Here is a 23,834-nt window from a genome sequence, read left to right as displayed (position 1 = left end):
GAAAGAGAAATGAACTGTTGTGAGCAGGTTAGAGAAGGAAAATATTTGTGCCACAAATACACTGTCATGTGCAAAAGAAAAAATAACTCGGGGAGCATATGACAATTAATTTTCTGATTTTTCTACATGAAATAGCTTTTGCAGTTATGATGAGACAAAGGGGGTGCCATTTTCTAGTTAATTGTTCTGCAGCAAATCTGGGGGAGGCCAAAAAGCAGCTGCAGCTACATTTCCAAATGCAGTCCTGTGTGTGTGAGATGGGGGTAACTGTGCCCATAAATTCTGTGTGTGCTGCCCTGGCAGCTGTGAGGTCAGTGCAGACTCTTGGTTTTGTGTGCACTTTGGCAGGGATATTACATTCAATGTACATGGAAGGTGGGCATTCCACAGGTTACAAACATACTTTTTTTTTTTTGTATCCAAAGGAGGTGATAAATTTGCTGATAGTCACCAACATTGCTGAGAAGCTTAATAAATAGCTGGATACTTCCTCTTCATTTTTCAGTAGTACTTTTGTTGACCATAACAGCAGGATCTTTATGGGAAGCCTTCTTCTGCATTTATTTATAAGACAGTTCTATGGATAGTCTTAAAATCTGTATTCCCTCCTATCTAACCTCTCATGTTACAGATTCCATGCCCTAGAGCCAAGAATGTGATGGATATTCCTTCACACCCTCTTCAGTGCTACTTATTGCTTAACCACCAAGTTAATGTGATCTCCAGCACTTTCATATAAGAGCAAAAAGCAGATTAGTCAGGCTCAGAAGCATATTTGGATTTCTTCATATCAGATACTCATGATTCTGTGCAAGAAGTTCAGCCCTAACATTGTAGTGAGCTCACTTTTCGGGAGGCGAGGAACTCCATGCCTTTTGCCACTTGGAAGCTGTAGCAAATCAGGTCCTCCAAAGTCAGGGGACGCTTGTACAGATCCTCAGCATCTAGGAGAGATCACAGACACAGCAAAATGCTGGAGCAGCAGCTCCAAACTTTTTGGCGCTGGTGCTGCTTGCATGCTGATGACCCCAGCCCTGCATCCAAGTATTGTTATATGAATTCTCTACTAGGATGACAACTCTGGTTTAGCAACCACTGACCTAGAGGCAGAAGATCAGATGATTTTAAAAGTTCCATCCAACATTAATTATGTCATTTAGCTAAGGGAAAACAACACTGGGGATAAAAGTGAAGGAAGTTATTTATTTCAGTGAGCAAGTAATGAGACTGGACAAACCAACCCCACATTTTCTGGTAAAATAGTGCTGTTACCCCTCTTTCACAACAGCAGCAGCCTTTATATACATCCATTACTGCAAATCTCTTTGTGTGAGAAAGCTGGAGTGAGGGTGCCAAGAGAAAGAATTTGTGATTTCAGGAACAAGTCCAGCTGTGTAAGGGCTTGTGACAGTGTGTGTGGGACTAGCCAAGTAACAGAAATCTTTGCAGTCAAAGATCTGGGACCCAGTAGATTTCTTTTACCTTCTTCATCATCTTCTGAATCACTGTAACTCTTATCTTCAATAAATCCTGAGCTGGCAGAGCTTCCTGTGCTGGCTACGCTCTCCAGGCGCCTCTTGATCAGTTCGGTCAAGTCACTGTTGGACTCATCCAGACTTTTCTCAGCTTGGTCAGAGTGTTCCTGGGACTAGAAATGGCAGAAAACTGATTCTTAGCTTTGGATGATGCAATGTCTGGGCATCCAAAATATGTGAAGAATGGCATATGGAGAAAGTGTCTGCTGGAGATGAGCTCAAAGCATGGTTGAACATAATGTTCCCTGAATAGCAGAACTAACAAAGCCTGGTTTCCTATTTATTAGTAGAGAACCTCCTATTTTACTGGTAGCACTATTTGACCATCAAAGTTAGATGGAAGCTTGCTAGGTGAGACTGAGAGATGAACAGGGAGATATTTTAATCCTGTACCTCTTGCTTTCTTAGGAAACCCTGCTAAAATCACAGTTCCAGGTAAAGTGCATGATGTGCTCTGAAATGTATGTCTCACCCTCTCCTGGGGAGTGAGACATAAGCAGTCCCTGCAATTTTTGAAAACAATGGTGAAAAAAAAAATTTTGACTGTACCAGGAAAATCTTCTCTCACCCAAAGTACCTTATGTACTTTTGTGCCTGTACACAGTAGGTGTAATAATCATAATGTAATTATCCAGGAAAAGAATACTGGGGAGGCTCCAGTTTCTGGCAACGTGTAGATCAGAGAGCCAATTTAATGCTATGTTTTCACAAAGAGGGGCAGTCCTGTCTTCTCCCCATGGCTGATTTCTGGTCTCCTGTGTCTTCCCCCATATCCTAGCCCAATTTGTGTGAGCACAAATGTTTGTGGGGATGCAGACCACCCTTTGTAAACCAAAACCATTTAGTTTTAATTCAGATCATGTTCATGATCCAGTTTGCTGCATACAGCACAGATTTTTAGGTTGGCCCAGAGGGAGAATATGGAAGATGGGAATGAGCAGATGATGGAAGGGTAGCTGGGGGGAAAGTGGGCCTGGAAACAAAAATCCCCACACTGAGTTTGTATTTTGGGAGGGTTCACCTTCTCCTAGTTCAGTTAATACCAGTTTTTTGCTCCTCTTGTTCTGGGTAGTATCTCACAGTTCCCTCTCTCAAATGCACTGGCGTGCCTGGGTATTTGCAACTGATCCTTTAGCAGATGATAGGAAAGAAGAGGATGGGAGTAAGATCCTACAGGGGAAAAAAGTTTTCCTTTCTTGTTCATGCAAACTGAAATGTGGTGAGAAAATCAAGAGCGTATAGAAATACCAACTGTCTCAGTGCCAATGCAGACAAAAAACCCAACTTGTGGTCACTGGTAGTTAATCACTGAAAAAAAAAATCCAACTTGTGGGCAGGCTTGTGACTGTGAGAAGCCTGTCATTTTTTTACCTTGTATGCAATGAAATCTCCTCGTTTTCCTCTTAGATAGTTGGACAGATTTCCATATTTGCAATATTCCACTATGACCATTAAAGGACCTAAAGAGACAATGAAAGTTAAATGAGTTTTGAAGCAAGGCAAAGCACTTAATGCCAACTTATCCTCCCAAATCCTCTTCAAAGTTAAGTAAATACTGCCATTCCTATTATACAGATGAGGGGTTCAGGAAGTAGACATGTGACACTGCAGAAGCCCACAATTAGTAGTGGATATGGAGAGAAGGGAATACAGTAGTGATTCCTAGTTTTTCCCATTAGATGGTAAGAGTTGGTGTTTATTCCTTAATAATAAACAAAGGGAAATAAAGGATCATTAATAAGAACATACAATCCCACATGATATTAAGGTTGTTTTGTTCTATACATAGGTCCATAGCATGGAGCAGGCTTCATTTTCTTCTTCTGCCTTCACAATTGTTTGTTTTGGGTAGAGCCAATGGCTCCAGAGTCAAGGAAAGTCATGCAGGATCAGAGACAGATCTAAATCAAAATCTGCAAAAACATTTAGTCTGAATTTTTTTAAAGCCTGGGAGAACTCGTACCAATTTCTTATTTCTGTACAAACCACTGTAGAGTTCTGTGCAATTGCTGCTTTTATACAATTATTAATATTTTTAAGATTTGCTTGAAAATGCTTTTAAGTTTCAGTGGGAGCTATTAGGAAAGGGAAAAGGTACATTCTCTACCTTTAGCATAATCACTGCTTTTTGTAATCATCAACTGCAAGGTAATGTGAAAACGTGTGACTAGAACACATAGACATGTGTATTATTATCAAACCTAAGCAACCAGACTTTCATGTCCAGAAACCTTTTCCTTTCTAGGAGGTCCGTAGTTCAGACTTCAGGGTTTGAGCTCCAAAGGGAAAGTGCTGAGAACTGCACTTGGCCGTACAGGCAGGAGGCAGCTCTAAGTAGCTGTATCAGAAATGTACACACAGACTGGTTCTGCAGTCTGTGCCCGTGCTCCAGTCTGGCATGTACCATTTTGACTGGGAAGGCTGAGAGCTGGATGTAGGGGAGCACAGCGGGGTCAAGGAGGGAATAGTGAGCCCCGGAGATTCTGGTTGTTGCCCCTGCTTGAGGCTGGGTGATCAGCACCATTTAGAAGAGGATTGTCCCATTAAAAAGGGAGAAGGTGAATTCTAGCAGTAATAACCAAGAGCTCACTGCATGTTTCTGCCAGCTCTTTTTTTGTACAAACCCTCCAGCACTGCTAGATGGGATACAAGCCTTTGGGCCGTTTGGGATTTGCAGTTCCTATGGACTACAGCTGTAACACGTTCAGCACTCAAGTGCACTGCACCAGTGCCTGCAAAAACACAACTAGCCCAAAGCAGAGCTGCCAGCAGCAGTGCTGCTGCCCACACAGCACTGCCCCTCGGGATCTGGCAGTGCACAATAGATCTCTGGGGACGTTGTTCTGAAGAACCTAAAGTGGAGCATCCCTCATGGATGCCCTGAGGAAATGGAGATTCCTGTATAGCTTTAAAGCTCCAGTGAGTGATTTATTCATGTTTTTTAAATGCTTCCTAGCCATGGCCTCTCATTATTTTATTTCCTTTTTGTAAAGCATATACTATGTATTAGTTCTAACTGCTTATATAAAAGATACTCAGCCAAAGTGTTGTTATATTTCTAAAATAATATATGTGCATAATTATTATCAGTCTTCATCAGGAATACTGTTACATGGTTCCATAAAACCTAACAAGGAAGGAGAAAGCTCTCTATTCTGCAGTAGTATTTTAATAGTAACCCTTAGCCCAGGGTCTGTCTTAAGAGCTGGAGGCTATTTTTCTTTAGTCTGCAAGTGCTCTGCTCAAAGGTAAACAAACCAGGGCTGCCTAGAAGCTGCTCGGGTCCCTACAGGGCCGTGCAGCTCTGCTCTGCTCCGGCCACTTCCCTGGAGTCAGGAGTGACTGGGGGGAGTGAGGGTCACCTGCTAGTTCCCTGCTCATGGCTCCCAGATGCCAGCAGTAGCTGTGGGTACTGGTGGCTGAATGCCTCGGGTTTCCTGCGTACTACTCAAAAAGGCCTGGCAAGAGTGAAATGCTTGGGAAAGGAGAAGGCCTCAAAGAGCTGAGTGCTCAGCCTGGTGCATCCTCCTGATAAGGCAGGGAAGAAGAGGGAGGAGAACCTTTGAAATTATCAGTAGTGCCCAGGTGAAGGAACTGGGCATCTAATTGCAATTAAGGACCCTGTTTCTCTTCAGTCCATAATCCCTTTTGTAAACAAGCCTACAAAGGACAGAGAAAAGAAAATAGAGAAGTAACAACACTGGCTGGGAGAAGATGTCCAGAAACCACTGATGACTTGTGGCCATATTCTGTGGCAGCAGAGTTCTCCTATGAGCAGAGAGGTTGAAATGTTCATGCATGCGTCAGCTGGATGTGCATAAGACTTGGACTCTACCACAGGTACATCCAAACACTGTTGCATCTGAAAAGTGTTTCTTTTTGCTCCTTAATTTACTGAGAACTGACCTCCAGCTTTGGTGCAGGCTCCCAGCAGGTTGACTACATTCAGATGATGTCCTATGTGGATCAGGATCTTCAGTTCAGACATTAAAGCCTTGCATTCATTAGTAGTTGCACATTCTGCTTAAGATAAACAGGAAAAAAATCTTCTTTACACAACAGGATATTTTTAACAGGACACAGCAAGATCCTGTTTATCCTTGGAAACAAAACCCACCCAGGTTACTTGCAGTATCTTTGCTTTTCAGACTCTTGAACAGATAATAATTCATCCGTTTCATTGTCTGTTGACCTTTATAAAGGGGAATAACACTTTATCTTTTGGGTGACTCTTCCTTTCTCTAGCATGGGATATGGGGGTTACAGTCCCATAGGAGAACCCTCCCCCCAGATCAGATACCAGGGAGCCTTTGCAAGGACTGAATTTTGCAGTCCTAGCAAAGGAACTACCAATGACTCCAAACAACAGCACACAAAGGAATGTATTATTCCAGCTGTAATGGTGATGTGCAGTTTAGCAGTTACTACTTTACAGTACCTCAGAATATATTTTTCCAGAGTACTGAGCAACTCTCCACTGCAGAAGATGTAGGAATCCAACACATCTGTATGTTGGGTCCCAAAATGTCCTGGACAATGTACATTTACTAACTCTCAGCCCTGGGAGATCTCATCAACCCAAGAAATGCATTTTCCAGCAAGTAAGGGAGGGGGTCATATTTGTGTATGAACCATGAGCTTGGCACTTGATGAAGCACTGCCTGGTCAGTCCTACTGTTGCTGCCAGAGCTGAGGAAGGCACTCTCAGACCAGAATGTCGTTCAGATGCTGGTTTGTTTCCTCTGCCTTCTTTCTAAAACTTTCTGATGTACTTGAACAAAAGGGGCTGTGTCTCCTTTTCTCTGTTTTTGCCTTTGCATCATGTAAGATTTACATATGAAGAGCTACATAACAGCTCATCTGCTGTGACAAAGGTAACTTCTTCATCTGCTTGTAGAATTCTCCATAAACAAACCTTTCACCAAACTGTAGGACAAAGGAGCTATTCGGAAGCCGAGATCTCTTCAGTCAGCAGTGTCTAACATGGGTGTTACTGCTCCTGATTTACACTGGCACCAGTGTAAAAACTTTACACCAGTCTACTTCACAAAAATGACAGATAATGCTAGAATTACAGAAATGCATCTCACTGTGACCTGGTGTCAGGAATTCTGCTACCTTTCCAGCTACCAGATAAAGAAGGTCTAATGCCATCACTCACCTAGAAGTCAAATTAGTCCTTTATAAAATAATCTGAGATTCCAGACATGAAGAAAGTAATTGCCAGCCATGACTTGCTCAGCAGAACCCCCATCCATGATTACTCCTGTCGTCCATACAAAAAGGAACGGACAAAAATTGCCTTTGAAAAGGTAGTCATGGAAAATAAGAAACCTACCTAGGTATTTATATACATTTATATAATCCTCCTGAAGCCTACAGACAAATCAGCATGAGCTGTATCTAAAGCCTAAGGAACACTATGCTGCTCATAGATACTTCAAATAAGCAGGAAAACCTAGTACTACACTTTTATTTGAAGCTGTGTTAAAGAAGGCAGCTTTAGACATCTCCAGAGCCTTTTTTTTTTTTTTTCCCCTGAATGGATTGACTTACACTGGAGAATCCCCTTTATTTCATAATGAATCATGGGCATGTTAGTTGGGGAGGGACAAGTTAGAGCAGGAGGCTGCTGCCTCCACGGGGGGGAAGAAGGTGTAAAATGATGGAGGAACTGTTGAATAGTTTGCTGAATATGTGCAGGCAGGGTGGAGTTGACATGAGGCTCGGCTGGAAAGCACAGTGTGGAAGTGAATGAAAACCCAGAGCTGTCCAGGGCAATAAGTTTTGGATGGAGAAGGAAACGTGTCTGGATCAGGGGTTTCCAGGGTATTTCAGGGAAGGATCTGAAGATGGGCATGGAACAGAAGAAACAACAGCAGGAGAAAAGATGATCTGAAGATCTATGGAATAATGCAGAGACCAGATTTGGAGGAGGGCCAGACAAGTGATAAACTGATGTTTGTGAAATTTCAGAGATGGGAAGCAGCAGAGCATCAAGAGAGGCAGCCAGCAGCAGAAGCCAAATACTGTGATAGAAGTTCCTGAATCATGGCATTGCAGGGGTTAATCCTGCCATACAGCAATGCAGAGCAATGTAGGCTATGCAAAGCCATCCAGTGAGCATCCATTGTACCTTTGAAAAAAATGCTGAGCAACCAGTTAAAAATGTCTAATCCAACTAGTCAATGTACTGGCTGATGCATTTATTCATAAGCTGTCTACAGGGACATTGTGTGTAAATATAACATGAAAGAAGAGTCTCCAAGTTCCCCCCTTCCCCACTACTGGATGGTAAAAGCTTTCCTTAATTTCAGTAATTGCAAGCAAGTTGTCTCTAATTCACTCCCTTGGCATTGCTTTTTTTTCAACCCCTTGAACTGTTCTACGTCTGGAAGGGCTGCGATCGAAGGCTGAGATCCAATTTCAGACTATCTAATGTAATTACGTTTTGTAATCTGTTTCCCTCCTAACCCCACAGACCTGGAAGCTGCTGTTTCCCTCCTTTAGGAATACAAGACTTAATCAGCAGCACTGCACGGAGCCCGCTTGTCATTTCCTACACGTTAACATCCACTCTGTAATGACTAATTGCTCCCATATGACAAACCCGCTCCCTTCTGAACACAATGAATTTGGGATTGGTTTGGAGCTGAGAACTGGAAACCTCATTGCCCACAGGTTCCCTGAGGAGTCTTGTGAGAATCTCAGAGGGACATGTACCTTTAAGCATTTTTACGGCAACTGTTTTGCAGGTTGAAGATTTATCAATGCCAAAAGCAGACGCCTCCACCACCTTCCCAAAAGCACCATGACCCAGTGTTTTACCTAGAGAAGCAAGAGTCAAGAATGAGCCAAGGGGGACTTACGACAGTCTGCATCAGATAAGAGGGGAACATGCATTCTCAGCTGTGCAAGAAATACAAGGCTCCAGTGCCCAGGCACAGTGTAGACATAGCCCGACAGTCAACAGAAGCCAGTATCACATATTGGCAGTATATGGATATACACAGTTGGATTTATATCCATATGACTTTCATGCAATACAGTTTGTGACAGAACAGAGCAGAATAAATAAATCTGTATTCAGCTGAAGGCAAGGCTGAATACATATATATGGCTTAAGAATAAAAACCACTACATACAGTTGTCCTGAAGTCCAGGAAAATGAGATTTTGAGATAGAAGTAGAACCCTGTGGAACTCTGATTCTCTCACATGAATCACAGTCATGGAGACAGCCAGTTAAGGCATTCAGGCAGCCAGAACCCTTTAATCCTTTAGTTATTGACATTTATTTGATGTAAAAGCTACACTAAATGGATTTTAATATTATAATCTTTCTTTATTTTTCCATTTTATTTGCATTTTCATGCCAGTATTACCTAGTGTGCTCTGAGGCCTCTGACCCACAATGCAGCAAGGTACACTGGGCATCATGGTCTGGTCTGGGGTTTCAGTTCTGGAGCTTGACTCTAGTCCTACCATCTCATTTTTCATTATTTTTGTCTGCCTTCATCCTCCTTCCATGTTTGCCAGCTAAAGCACCAAGAGCACACACAGTTACAGATGTATTCCCTACACTCCTTATTGCAAACAGATGTTGCTGTTTCTCTATACAAGACACCACCTGCTCTTTACATTTTCTTTCTCTGTCATCCAGTGAGCTGGGCTATTGAATGAAATTTGGTTCATGTTTTCATGGTAGCTTTTTACAACTGAAAACCAAGTTCAAATGATCTATAAGAAATTGTTTATTTGATGAATTGATAGAAATATTCAAAACAAAATTCACTGAAAGACTGTAATCTTTCAGATTTACTTCTCTTTCCCTTTTCCTCTATGGGTATGAAACTGCTCTTGGCAGGGGCAGGACCTGGAGGTACCTTTCTCCTTTCCTGAGGGTTTGGCTTCACTTCTCCGAGAAAGAATAAGAGGTCGTAGCTATTTTGAGAGAGACAACATCTTTGCTTTTCCTACCAAATCCCTTGTTTCACCCCCCATTAAGGATGATCCTGAATTCTTGGGTTATACAACAGATCCACTGAAATTGAGGAGTGTTAGAAATCATCTTTCCTTAGAGTTCTCATCCCCAGGCACTCACCCAGGCGCAGTCTGTCTCTTGGGAACTCCCATTTGCTGCTGTCATAGGGAAGCCGGTCACACTGCTCATCAAGAGGCATTTCCTCTGGATCCATTATAATTGACAGGTATCCTGTTTTAATATCTGTGGCATCAGGCTAAAAACAGGGTGTGGAAAAATTATTCATGGTATTTACCCTGCAATTCCAGTGGGAGAACTATCATCTGCAAGGCTGAGAGCTGGCTGGGGAGTTCCCTGAATTCCAGACTCTAGCTCTGAAATTTATTCTGAACCACGAATGCATCACTTCAACTTCCTGCTTTTTTTTAATATCTGGCAAATAAATGTTTACGTGTGCCTGCCACTCTTGGGGGTGGGGAGGAGTGCCTGATTAATGTTGGTAAACACACTGAAGACACAAAATCTGTCACTGTCTTCTACTTGTATCTATTAAAGGAAGTGAATGGTTTTTTATGGGAATTCCACAAGTTGCACTTCCTGGTCTCCTATGGAGTGTTTTGTTTTGCAGGCTTGATTCTCCTAAGTTATCCACTTCATGGCTATCTCTTCTTGCAATTTAAAATTGAAATCTGGTGAAAACTTCTAATGCTGCTCAGGCAGAAACAGCAACTGGGTGGGTGCTGGAAGCAGACCTGCATGGCTGTAAAGTGTAATGGGAAATCCACTGTTGTCCACAGCTGTTAACTTGAGGCCAAGGAGGAAAACATTAATTTAATCCTGGTATTTGCAGTAGGAGGGGAAATTTTACTCAAGTGTGAGGAATCAGCACTGGAATTGTAGTTTGGTGAGCTTCAGAGCAGAAGCTGTGGTTGCCTCTCTGTTTACTGTTTGCTTTAGGAAAAGCAGATCTAAATTCCTTAGAACTTTGATGAAACTTTACTTTTCTGAGTCATAAAAGGGTAGTGAAAGAATAGGAAAACTTTGAGACAAAATAAGTTGTGTGGTTTGAGCTCATGCAGACATCCTAGGATCTTTCTTAAAACGGGGCCCCCTTTAATACCTGTGTTTCACAGGAATCTGGCTGGACAAGTGCTGACATCAAGTCCTTTTTTAAGGGATTTAGGATATTTTTTCGGTTTCCTAATCTCAGAAGCCAGTTTGACTGATAAAGAGGGAGGAGCCTGATTTTTTGGTACCATGGAAGTGGGTAGGAATCTCGCAAATGCAAGTGATGTCTGGAGAAGTCAAAGGACTATCAGCAGAAATCTTGTGCTGAAATTTTACAGGAACATTTTGCACAGTTTTTTTACCATCTATGCCAAACGTTCAGCCTCAAACACTGATACTATACAAAAACTGAGCCAAATTTTAGAGCCTTTGTGCAATATGGAAGCTCTCTTACTTTTCTCAGCTTCCGAATGAACAGGGTCAGAAGAAGCCAGAAGAGAGTGGCGGCCAGACCAGTGCAGACCAAAATGATAACTTCAATGTTGGATTTCTCCTCAGAACCTGTAGATTAAATGTACAACCAAATTTTAAGTGTAGCCAAAGTTCATGACCAAACAAGAGTTTTCCTCAGTGCAACACAATAAATGTATTTCACCTTAGCTTGGAGCTCACCTTGTATTTTAATGAAGGCTGATGTGCTGTCTTGGCCCATGTCGTTGGATGCTTTGCATTCATAGAGCCCTTCATCATCCTTTTTCACTCGCTCAATGACAAGGGTATTATTTTCCATGGAAATTCCTGTTGTAAGTGGGTTTGGTTAATATTATCGCAATAACCTACCTGCCTACAAATACCCTGAGGAGACAGAGAACTGAAAGTCAGCTCCTAGCAACGCAGGCCTGGTGTGCACTGTTGTTAGGAGGCATTTTAATACTATGCCTCTCATTGTGGTCTGGTAACAACCTTTCCCTGAGGTTTTGTTGTTGTTTTTTTTCTTCTCAATACCTGTATAAATTGCTTGGGGATCATTTAAGCAACAGCAAATGTGGCTGTTAATTTATTATGACAGATACTAAGGAAACTTCTATGGAAGTGAAGTGATGGAAAGATAAGCTTTCTGGTAGAAGTAAGATACACTGGAAAAAAAAGGAAACTCGGTGAAATTGTTGAAGACATCTGGTGTTTGGAGGCTGTGGGCAGGATGGGAGTTCTAACTTGTGGAACATGGAAACTAGGTTATGCACATCCCTGGAAAATCACTGCATGGGGCAATTCTGGATTCACAAGCAGCTGGGGGCTAGAGGTGGGGTTGGAGGGAGGTTGCCCAGATATGACTTACGTGAGGCTCTTCTACATGTAATTTTCCTGATTAATTTTACACATTAAATTTTTCCTGATTCGTGGCACAAAAATGAGAGCTCTTCTGTTTCACTGAGGATAGGTTTGGGGCAGAAACAGGGAACAGGTCAGGTTTTGAATCCAAAAGGGAAGGACGTTTTGAGTTTCTGGGTGTTCTGCCTATGGATCCTGTTGTTGTTAACAAGAGTTCTGCACATAACTTGCCATGCACTATCCTGAAATATTTACCTGAAGGTGTTTTTTCCAAATATTTTATTTATGTTTCCATTGGTTGGATGAGTTACATGCTTGTCCCACTAGAATTATTTATAAAATTTCAGTAGCTATAAAGAGTGCCTCTCAGAACAGTCTGATGTGAATTATGGATGATCCTGGATTTCCTACCTAGTCCAAGATGCAAAATTAAAGTCAGAGGACTAGCTAGAGACATAGGATTCTCCATGATTTATAGGAGACCTCAGGACAGAGAGCTGAGAAGGAGTTCCAGGCCCAAGTGAGGGAGTCCATGCTCTCTGCCCATGATGGCACTGTACCTGCACTGCTCTGTGCCAGCTGAGCTGAGAGCACAGACTCATGGCTGTGCTGGGGGAGATACTTCTGTAAACTGTGCCATGGGGTGTGCTGGATCTGCCCAAGATTTGCTGCAATGTATTCTGATCAGGCCCCAGGAATATCTGATGGTTCAGGGTTGTGTTTTCAGACACACCTCAGAAGCAGGTACACTGTCAGTTTTGTACTCAAACTGTTGTTGTGCACAAGCAGCCTGAACAGCAGCCTGCTGTACTCCTTGAGGCACTAATGCTATGCTAATGTATGCAGACTGCCCAGCTGGCTCTGCAGGCACTAACATGGCCACACGCAGAAGGCAAGCTGCAGAAGCAAGCATTGGGTTGCAACTGGTTGGTAGCTTTGATCCCAGAGTCCAAGCTGGGGACTGCTGCAGTGCTCTGATGGATTTGGATTTGTGTGTGTTTCCTGAGGCTGTGTGTGCCATCCTGAGTCAGCCACCATGCAGTAGCTGTGGAGCTGTAGGTCCTGTGTTTGTGGTGAGCCTGCAAGTCTGTTATCCTGTGTTAGGTACAGCAGCACAGCACAAGGGTACTCACCTGAGGCTGCTGAAATGGGGTAGCCATTCTTCCTCCATGTGATTAGGGGTTCTGGTGTTCCACTGACTTTGCACTCCAGGATGATCTTGCCGCTGATGTTAACCTCCAGATCCGTCAGGTTTTGTATCACATACGGTGCTGCCTTTGCTGCAGTGACAAAGGAAAACAATACACATTGATTTCAGAAGGCACCTCCTACAGCTCTGCTATCTCTCCTGTGGCCACCAACATGGCCTCTCTGGGCTGGAAGTGACATAGATTTGGTTGATAAGTGGTAGCAAAAAGATTATTGATCCCAAAAGATGATGGGAGGAGTGGGTGACTTCTCTTGGCTTATTTTCAAACTGACTAAGCTTAGATTTGGCTTCAGCTCAAACTTCCTTGAGTTTCTTATCCTCTGAAGAAAACAGAAGACACTGAGTGGGCAGAGCAAATGCAGAGTGAATGCAAAAAAAAAGGAAGAGGAAACATTTCTGAGGATGTGTCCCTCCATCATGAGTGCAGTTATCTACTTACTACAAAGCATGTTAACTTCCACTTTATGTTCATTTATAAAAGGTATAGGAAGCCAATGAATGAAACCACAAGCACAGTATAAAAAATACATGAAACCTGCAATAAGGACAGCAGCTGGTGGGTGTTAATGCATTTAAAACACCTTGTTTTTATAGGGAAGGGAGAGCTGGTTTGGAGGGGTATTTCGAAGCATGTTTTCCAGAAGAATTGCCTCTCTGTCATGTGCCAGACAAATAACAGACCCTAGTAGTTCTCAGAAGAATGGGATCATCTCCCATGGATGTATTCCCAGGTTAGCTGTGTTTTTCCCATAGCCATCATGTGTAGGTGGAAATTTGACTAAAGGAATAAAAATAACAGCCAGGGGAGAGAGAAGTGAATTGCCTGAATGGAGAGTGCAGAGGAAGCCCAGTGCCTCCATGTTAGATGATGCTCACAGGTGGCTCCAGTACCAGCTGTGAGGACAAGCCAAACCACCAGCACTATGCAACACCAGGGTCAGATTCTTTCCCTTCCTCTGCACCTCCGGAAGAGGCAGGTGCTCATGCTATTTCTCAAAATAAATCACCTCCCACCCAGGTATCAGAGCCATGCTGGCCACAGCTGTGGCGTGGGCGGGCGTTCTCTCCCTGTGTGTGTGCTTGCCTGGAGGGGAAGGGACTGCCAGACCGGGGTTGGCTGCACGGGGTAGGAGACTGCCTGGGAAATGTGCTTGTTCACTTAAACAAGGATGAAGTCAGCACTGCACAGCCTGGTTTTTACCTAAGAGACAAGTGCTTATAGCAGCATTGCTGTCCCTTCAGTGTCCCATTACGCATTAATGTAAGTGGAGAAGCCAGTTTGAAAACCACTGCCTAATTCAGCTTCTGAAGGACTCTGTCTTCTGCATCCTGTCTGGCTGCTGTTTAATTCATTTCTGTGCTTTGGGTTTTTCTTCACCATTGGAAAACAGCTAATAAATTCATCTGCTACAGCAGCACTTCTGAGAAGGCTTAGAGCAAATCACTCACTTTTTTCACTATGAAGCACAGAGTTTCTACTAGAAGAAGTGTCCTGCCCTTTATATTCATGTGACCAAAGAAACCAGGCTTCAGGATCTGCAATATTACTATTTTTATGAAAATAAGAGTCAGGCAGCTGGGTATAAGTAAGAAAGTACTGTTATTACAACAAAGTGCTTCCCACTTACCCAGAATAAATGTTACATGTCATTTGATTATACACTTGACCAGTAACACTTGTGATTACATCTGCTGGGTCCAGACCTAGTTAGGTATCTGTATCATCCTGGCAGCTGTAAGTAGGCAGAGTCTTTACCAAAGTCACAAAAATCTGAGGTGACAGTCCCAAATGCTAAGAGTTGTGCTGTTACTAAAATGGTGGGTGATGCCTCTGCTCAGTCAACGCTGTATCTCCACCCAGCATGGAATTAGGAATATAAACTGCAACTGAAATCACCTTTATGTGTAAAGCAAATATTTTGTACAAAATCAGCAGTGGCTGGATGAGCAATATGTATGGTTAGGTGTCAACCCACACACAGTAAAGCAAAAAACACCAAACCCAAACCAGAGCACAGAGTCTATATTAGGACAGTTCTAAGAAATGCTGGGCACCTTCTGCATTAAAAGGCTTCCAAGAGAGCAGCAGATACACAGCCTTTCTGCTCCTGCAGTGGAACAACAGTGTTCCACTGCCACTTTCCACTGGCAGGACCTACCTCTGACGAGGAGCTGAGTGTGCCGTTCCAGCATGTCAGTGCTGTTGTGCTGGTTCTGGGCTCTGCACTTGTAGAGGCCGCTCTGTTCCTCCGTGATGTTAGTAATGACCAATGTCAAAGAAATGGAGTATTTGTCAGTTTTCTTGATCACAGAGTCACTGAGAGCCACCTCTGAGGAGGGGTAATACCAGGCCAGGTGACTGTAGATGTACTTGGATGCCCGGCAGGTCAGCCGGACATCGTTCCCCACAATAGTTGTGACTTGTGGGTCTGTTTGCAACCCAGATGGCACACCTAGGAGGAAGAAAAACATGTTTACAATTAAGTTACAACAGAGAAGATCTTTTGTTTTCTGACTGCAACTTGATGGTCACATTTCAAAGAGCAGCTGTAACAGAACAAGTGAATTTTAATGAGACCTTCAACCAGAAATTGGTGCCTGTGAATTAAGTGGATGTACCTCTCATGTCTCGGTGCTGACCTGTGGTTGTATGGCCCTCAGTATTCTAATAATTGCATTTTCAAGTAATGAATTGCAAGTTTATAAATAGAAGTGGTTGATGGACTAAGATCTTAATCAAGAGAGGTTTCTATCCAGGTAGATAAATGTGTTTGTGAGATCTCTTTATCAGCAATCAGTGCTTCAAAGTATAATTGCATAAGAAGAAAGAAACCTATTCCCATTTCTCAGAAGTAACGCTCTCTTTATTCACCACTGAACAATCTTCCCACTTCTCTCTTATTTCAACTATGCCAATATTTATTTTCATTACATGTGCCTTGGTGCATATTTGCTTGATCATTGAAGGGACTGAATGATCTAATGATGTGTCAGTCCTTGAAGCCTTTATATTTAGCAGAGAAGTACTTTGAGGCATGAGTCCAATCTATCCACACAAGAGGTAGCTGCTTCTTGTGATATTTTTAGTAACTTTTCACTCCAGAAAAAAAAAATACTAAAAAAAATCAAGTTTTGTGAAGTAGCAAACTGAATCCATTTAAAGAGAAGAAAAAATGTTTCTGAGTAGAATGCCAGAGTCTGGGCTACAGACACATTCCTATTGCTGCATTAGTTGCCAGAGACCTACAATTAAATTGTCTCTGAAAGATATTATTTTCCTTCTTTATTCTGTTAGCTTCAGTGCTCTGCACCCAGCAGACTTGAATGAAAGAGCATTGATAACCACAGTGACCTGGAATTATTCTTCTGAGTGTTAGGTCAGGATATCCAAGCTGCTGAGAGTCATGAAGAATGCCCTGTAAGTTTTACCAGGCATAGTACATGAATGGGACGCTTTGGAGGCCTTGCTCTGGATTACCTTCTGAACATGAACACAGCTTGCAAGAAATCTGATAGGTTGTTGCTTCCATACCAAGCTGTTAGTAAGATGCTTTCTCAAGCTAGGATGAAGTGGATGGTACTTTAAGAAGAACAGCAGTTAATGGGGAGCCAGTACACATTGCATGTGCAATCAGACAAATTCCACGTGGGAGATGGAATTTGGCCAGGGGCTTCCACTGCAAACTCCTGCAAAAAGTTCTGCTGAAGCTATAGTTGAGCATAAATAGCAAGGCTGTTGAAATAGCCAATCTGCCTTATAATAAACCATATATTATATAAAATACAAAGCCCTGAAGGAGCTTTCAGGTATGATTGAAAGTCTCTCTTCCTCACAAGTCATCTGGAATAGAACCAATAAGCTTTACTTCATGGTTTTTAAGGACTGGCACAAAGAGTGTTTTTCAAAAGATCCAAAAAGAGAAAATACCCCTCAGGCAACAGCTGTGGAAATTATTTTTCTTTTCTTTCCTTTTCATGAAATTTCAGTTTATTTTATGCAGTGTTTTGTTAGGCTCAGTTGCTCCCTTTCTTGCTCAGTGCTAGCTGTACACTCAGACTGGCTTGTGCAACACATCCGTTCTTCACATCTGATTCCCGTGGTTCCAACATGTCAAGATGATGCTACTCAAAGAGGGGGAAAAGTCTGAGGCCAGCAGAACTTCTCTAAACAGGAAGAATTAAGATCCACTGAAAACATTGAGATGTGGCATGAGCAGTATCTCAGCATCTCTCCTGAATCTTTAAACCACAATAGGGAAAAAGTGCCATCACAACTTGCCTCTTTCTTAGTTTCTCTTCTAAGCATTTGGTATTTGCTGCAGCAAGAGTTATAGTACTAAGGTAAATGGATCTTTTGTTAGAGACAGTTCTTTAGTGACCTCAATGGTCTGGGAGACCTCCTGAGATCCCCTCCACCCTGAATTACCCTGTGATCCTAAGTGCCAGGCCTCAGTGAAAGTACAAAGGGATTCTAGATAAAGTGAGGAGGCAGAATTTTGGTCACATTACCCGGGTTAAAACAGAGTGAACCCCTGTGAATCTGCAGCCCCATCTACCCTGGCTTCTGCCTCTCAGGAAGCCTTTTTTTCAGGAGAATTTCTCACTACAACTTGCACCCCTTTCGTTTTGCAGGGTGTTTCCCTGACTGGCTGTGGGAGAAAGCCCACCCAGGGGCAATATTGCATCTCTTGGGATGAGGCACTAGCTTGTGTCTGGCAGTGCCAGCGTGGGCTGGAGCACCCAGAGATCTCTGACATTTTGGTGCAAATTCCTAAGGAATTCAATGTGTTAATTTCCAGGCCTTAAGTTGTGGAGGATGCTAGATAGTATTGCCTTGCTGCTGGACTTCACCAGTGCAGGGTTTTTTCTACCAACTTAACATTCTGGGAGCAGAGGGCTGGCTTGTTTTTCTTATCATCTCTTTTCCTGACATTTTTTATTTAGCATTTTGAATATTTTTAGCTGGAACCTGTGCTATTCTCTTCCATCTTGTTAGACTTTCAAGAAGCTCTTTCAGCTCCAATAGAATATTCATTGATTTTCATCACAGTGAAAGGAAAAAGAGAGGGGGGAAAAGTCTTTCTTGCTCTCCTTTCTCTTTTCTCCTCCTGCCTGGATTATCTGGGGAGTAACTGCAGCTTTGAGAGCACATTACATGTCAGTTCATCTCTTAGACTACTTTGCTTACACAATCTTGAACCTGAGTAGTCATTAACTTCCTCTCTCTGAACAGATACAGTGTTTTATAAGACTCCTAATAAGTTGGCTAAAAGAATGCACCATGAGGCCTTTTCTCTTTTATCAGCAGTCACCAAACATTTGTCTTTCGTATTGTATTACAGTGTAGTAGCCGTGAATTTCACTCTTGACTGTGTGGGATTCCAGGCAAAATAGGGAAATGAACCACCAGGGGAAGGTAAAAAGTCTGCATAAATCAAAAGAAAGTCTGGCTCCATTTATATTTACAAGGAATTAATTGGTTTTAATTTCCTGTGCTTTGCACAATAATCAGTGTAATTCAAAACTTCTGCTGTTTCCCAAATTCCATGCCTGTGCTTTTCAGGGTTGGGGGAATATGCATGAGAGAGAGTGAGAAAAAGAAGGGGTGAGTTCTACCATCTGAAACAGCACAGAGCTTTCCATCAATCCTGTAAACATACCAGGAGTAGGAAAATAGAGAGTGGCAAGCAGTTGTAGAACAGCCCCATTCCTACATTGTTCCAGTATCTGAAAGCAGATTTTCATTTCATATTTGAAATCTATTTGTTTTCTGGTAAAAATCTTTAACTCCATTTTCCTGAGTTGTTTTTGCAATCAGATAAGCCATTGAAAAAGAGATTTTGTTATTATTTCTTATACCTATCATAATTCATTTATATTCCAAAAACATTCAGGGTTTTCATGTGGGTGGGATGCTGTTTTGTTGTCTGTAGTACAATCCTACAAAGGCGAGAATTTGATTTACTGTGGACCTTGCTGTGATATATAGTTGCCCTTTCCAAGGTGCAGACCAGAGATTAGAAGGTAAATAATACTTGTTCATGGCAGAGAATACCTCCAGGAGACATCAGAACAGCTTGCACTGGGAAGGTTGCTGTCTACCTTGAGGGTGCATGACTTGTGGTGGGCAGTGACATGAGGCAGTTCTGAGCATCTGATAGCTCACCCACACTGCCTCTGTCCCTGACAAAATAGTCATCTGACTTAAATGGGAATGCTGGTGTCAAAGCTGTGGTTAGGGAAGGTAGGCAGGGGACAGATTTAGTTTCAGCAAGGAACAGTAAAAAATAGTTACACAAAAATACTGAAATAAGAGTTAGGGCGGGGTGTGATGGGTAACACTACAGCTGCATTGCTATGGGAGGTTCTGCTCCATGAACAGATTTAGGAGAGCTTCAGTGGAACCCTGACATTCAGCACATCTCAGAAAGAGCTGGGAGAGACTTTAGGGCTGTCACCGAATGATAAGATTTCTCATCTCCTTGGACCCCTTATATGGTTAGGTTTCAGCATGATCTCCAAACCCTGTTGACCCTTCAGTGAAATGAATTCCACTGGCAAAGAAGTGATTTAAAAATAGATACCAGTGCTATTTCTGGTGTCCGTGGGAGTTTTTGTGGGGGCACTTGAGTGGAAGAAAAAAATGATTGTTGACATTATCCCACTGGGATAAATACATTTTTCTGAAATGAATATGGTGGTGATGAAAAGACCAGACTGAAGGAAGGTGCATCCCCAGAGAGCAGGTGCAGCCCAGACAACACCTGGTGAAGTTTCCTTGTAACAATCCACCATGACCTGACAAAACATTTCTACCCTGACCAAGTGGAACAGGTTTTTTGGGGGAGAAGAGAGTTTAGTCTCTGTATCATCTTCAGATTTCTTAGCAAGGGGAAGTTAGTGAAGTTCAATTAAGCAAAAATGTTTGATAGCAGCTCAGAATCCACCAGCCTGCTTGGGAGCAGGAGATAATGGGAGATCAGGTCTTGAAAATCAACAGATTTCTAAATGAACTGTGTAACCCCACAACTAGCAGCTGTTTTGCAGAGATCTGAGTGCTGTGAAGTGCTACGAACATTTGCTAGATGCTGTCCTAAAGGCCCACATTTATGTGCTCTCAGGCTTTTAAATCAGCCTTTATCTCAGCTTTTAGGTTCAATCACCATAAAATTAATCAGCCTAGCAATTAAAAAGTGGCCTTCTTGGAGCCTTATGCTTTTGGACTTCCCCCTTTTGGTACCTCACAAAGTGTCCTTGAATGTCCTTCCAACACTGAGACTGCAGGCAGATCCTGGTGAGAGTGACCTGACAGTGGCTTAGCCTTCTCCAAGTGTACCCAGTAGAAGACATGGCTTTTTATCATCTGTGAGGCAGCTCTTAGAGCATCCTGGCCACTTGTTGGAGTAATATGCCTTACTCAGCAGAGGGCCATCATGTAAAGAAACCCAGCAGCAGGTCACTCAGCAACATGATCTACTTTAGGATCAGGATGGCCACATTTAGAAATATTTCATTTCTTTCTAATCCATAAACACTACTATTTTTAAACACTGCACTTACAAGAGTCAGTCATGCTTGTTCAGCATCTGCCTCTTCCTCTGAATGGCACAGACTCACAGTCTTTTCTTCACAGGCAAGAATGTATCTGTCTTGCCAAGCCCAATTCACCCCCTGGTCTGTTTTGGTGGAAACATTTCCACCATACCACTGTCAGTAATTTTTGTCCAGTGATTCATTTCCTTCATAATTAAAATGGCATGATTAAAACATTTGTGTCTCAAAACATTGCTGAATTGATCTTAAAAAAAAAAAAAAAGTGAAATATTAGCCTGCTGTGAGGGGCAGGGGGGAAGGCCCTACATAACTTTATTATTAAAATAAAGCATAGCTGTGTAAGGTGCATGGATTGATCCAACCCTCAGAATGAGACCTTATGTAGTTGCTTATTTAGTTCCTGCAGCATTGGTTTCAGTCACCAAGCATTCCAAAGCACTGTGAACACCTGGGGAACACAGGGCTCTGAGGAACCCATCCAAACATGAGAGGCAGCAGAATTCAGAGCAGAAACAAACCCCTGGGAAGACTCAATGCTTGGAAGTGATGAAGTGTAAAATTAATAGCTGGTGTTCAGCCTGCCTTGGGCTTCTTGAGGACCTTTCATGTCTGAGCTTTATCTCCTAAAAGTGCACCTTGAAGGGCTTTTTCATAAGTAAGAGTTGGGGCTTTAGAAAATATCTTTTGGAGGCTTAATGCCATAGGGCATTGTAGTAGGACAAAGAAGCTGTAAAAGGAGGTGAAATCTTTCCCCCTTATGGTACCAGCATCATTATCACTGGGTCAGATTCTTGCTATTAGCATTTCTGTGTAATAAGAATAGTAACAAAGTTTAGTGAACCCTTATTTGGTTAACCTGATTTGAAATGTACTGAATTATTGTAAAGCAATGGAGTCAAATACACAGGATACAAGAGAGGCAGAGGACTGCAGAGCACTGCCACAGGCAAGCTTTGCCCTCAGAACTTGCTTCAGGAGGAAGAAACAAAGTAGTGAGAATCAGACATTTACCATTCAGGACATTTCTGCACTTCTGTTCTAAAAATTGTTATTTTGATGCAAATTCTACCAGCCAACATCCACTCATCCATAAAGTGAGCACAGAAATCGCTCAGTTTGTTCTGGTTAAGCACTTGAACAAGGCTGTCCCTGACTCTCCTCTGTTTTTTAAACTTCCATCTCTCCTAAAAGCATCATGTAGGTCTTGATCTCACTACCAAAGAATTTCTGTGTTGAAAGGTTAAGCAGATATTTGTTTGGATTTGTGTTCTTTGGAGAAATAGCATGTCCACCTCCTCCCTTCTTAAAGGGCGCTGGGAAAGGCTAATTGCTCAGGCAAGGATCCAATGTCACAACAACTCCCAGTGATATCACCCCAGGATTAGGTCTGAATATTGGCCTTGCTCACCTTTGCTATGTCTGCTGACTTACTTGGAGAGCAACCATTCTCATGAGTCAGGGAGAGGCTTCAGGCTTTTGGAAGACTACAAAGGGCTTAGTTTTTGCTAGAGGTTTCATGAGGACAGTGCTCAAATGTCATGAGTGTTGCTGTAAGACATAGGCACTTACACTCAGGGCCTGCATCTGCAGCTTGAAAAGGCCAAAAGGAGCACCAGGTCTGATGCTGGACATGTCAAACTCAGCTGTTCACTGATACAGGACCAAACCTTGCATGTGGTGAAGAGCCTGGGACTGTGTGATTTGGAGAGGTCTGAAACACAATGTGCAGAGATCCCCAGAACTCAGCAGCTGTGTAACACCTTAAGGTGCAGCAAGTGATCAGTTGATTACCTGAGACGTAGAACTTAATGCTCCTCTCTTCTTCCCCAATCTTGTTTGAAGCCACACAGTAATAGATTCCTGATGCACTGCTGTTCTCCGTCGTCAGTTTGCTCACAATCTGTCAAGCAAAGACAGAAAAAAGCTTAGCAGAGAGGCTGGAGAGTAGTGAATAAGTATGTTTTGTGGCGGAAAAACGGTTAACAAGAGGTTTCCAGTAATGAGTGAAGGTCATGAACAGACAAGAGCTTCTATTAGGCTTTTGATATCTCATCTCACATTACCTCAGTCCAGTTAATTCTCTTGCCTCCTCATTCCTAAACTTTCCCCTTCTTCTGTGCTACCTCCTCCATAAAAAACAGGATTCCCCTTTGACTGACTGCCAAGGTCTCTGTGCAACAACGTCAGCAAAAAGCTGAAGGGAAGGACTAGAAAGATTAATCTAAGACACTGAATATGAAGCCTCACATCCACCTATTTTCTGCTTTTTACTTATGGTTTCTGTGGGTACCAGAACACCCATATTTGCACGGGAGGGAAGTAAATTCTTTGGATGTGGTATAAAGAATATTACAGGATTTTGTTTTGCTTTGCTGTAACCCAAGATAAGGGAGGGAGGGATGTGGCCCCTTTGGACCCCAGATCACTCTTACAAATTGTGTTTGGAAGCCCCTTGAGTCCATTGCCCTTTGTCAGAGCCTTACCAGAGCTTGTGCAGTGAGCAAGGAAGCTCTGGAGGAGCTGCCTATGCTAAGACACTTGGCAAACGCAGAAAGAAAGGGAGAATCATGGAGAAGGAAGGAACACTTGTCCTGAGCTTCACCACAGAGAAAAAGGAAGTGGTTCAGTTTCTGATGGGGCTGAAGTCGAACACATCCTGAAGAAGTTGCATTCCTTAAACATCCTGAGCCCCTGCTTCTTTATAAGGCCTTCTTAATGAGGAGCCAGCCATATGGCACCCTCCTGTCCCTGTCATGATGAAACATCACAAGCTCATGGATCACTATCCACAGGTCCTGGTTTTAATTATTTCTAGAGCTTCCTTTGGGCTGCTAACAAGAAAGCAGGATCTAACTCATCAAGACAGAGATGTTCTTGCGAGATTACTTTGCTTCCCCTGAAGCCATTCACCTGAGGAGCTCTGAGCCCTCACATTTGGAACAAATATCACTTTCTTTGCAATGCTCTCTAAAGACTTTCAGAATCAAAACTTATAACACCCTCTGGCCCTTTGTCCTTATCTCCACAGAGTGCTTTGAAGTGAACAAAAGCATCTCTGGACTTTCTTTTTAATATCCTAAACTAAACTCACACAAGACATTCCTTTACTCCCTGTAAAGCTGCATCATGAATATGTCTATAGCTGTGTGGGATATATTTTCAGAGAGTTATTTAAGATTTTCCAAGCTTTGGCCCTTTAAATCCTGTAGGGA

At 42.6% G+C, this 23,834-nt stretch overlaps 1 protein-coding gene across 1 annotated transcript in view; it reads right to left on the bottom strand.

Annotated features, from left to right (window-relative positions):
* The window catches only part of LOC104390504 (vascular endothelial growth factor receptor kdr-like), a 127,310-nt gene that overhangs the window by 17,398 nt on the left and 86,078 nt on the right, over positions 1-23,834 (bottom strand). Inside the window, exons 12-22 of the mRNA XM_009999644.1 lie at positions 22,414-22,522; positions 15,228-15,521; positions 12,992-13,138; positions 11,199-11,324; positions 10,981-11,087; positions 9,639-9,774; positions 8,259-8,363; positions 5,442-5,558; positions 2,907-2,995; positions 1,483-1,648; positions 847-944 (exon numbers count right to left, since the gene is read on the bottom strand). Of these exons, the coding sequence (XP_009997946.1) occupies positions 847-944; positions 1,483-1,648; positions 2,907-2,995; positions 5,442-5,558; positions 8,259-8,363; positions 9,639-9,774; positions 10,981-11,087; positions 11,199-11,324; positions 12,992-13,138; positions 15,228-15,521; positions 22,414-22,522 (1,494 nt within the window). The remainder of the gene's footprint in view (positions 1-846; positions 945-1,482; positions 1,649-2,906; positions 2,996-5,441; positions 5,559-8,258; positions 8,364-9,638; positions 9,775-10,980; positions 11,088-11,198; positions 11,325-12,991; positions 13,139-15,227; positions 15,522-22,413; positions 22,523-23,834) is intronic.

The sequence above is a fragment of the Chaetura pelagica genome, unplaced genomic scaffold, assembly GCF_000747805.2.
Source record: "Chaetura pelagica isolate M959 unplaced genomic scaffold, ChaPel_1.0 scaffold456, whole genome shotgun sequence".
In the NCBI taxonomy this organism is placed as follows: domain Eukaryota; kingdom Metazoa; phylum Chordata; class Aves; order Apodiformes; family Apodidae; genus Chaetura; species Chaetura pelagica.
This window is presented reverse-complemented; position numbering and strand designations above follow the sequence as displayed.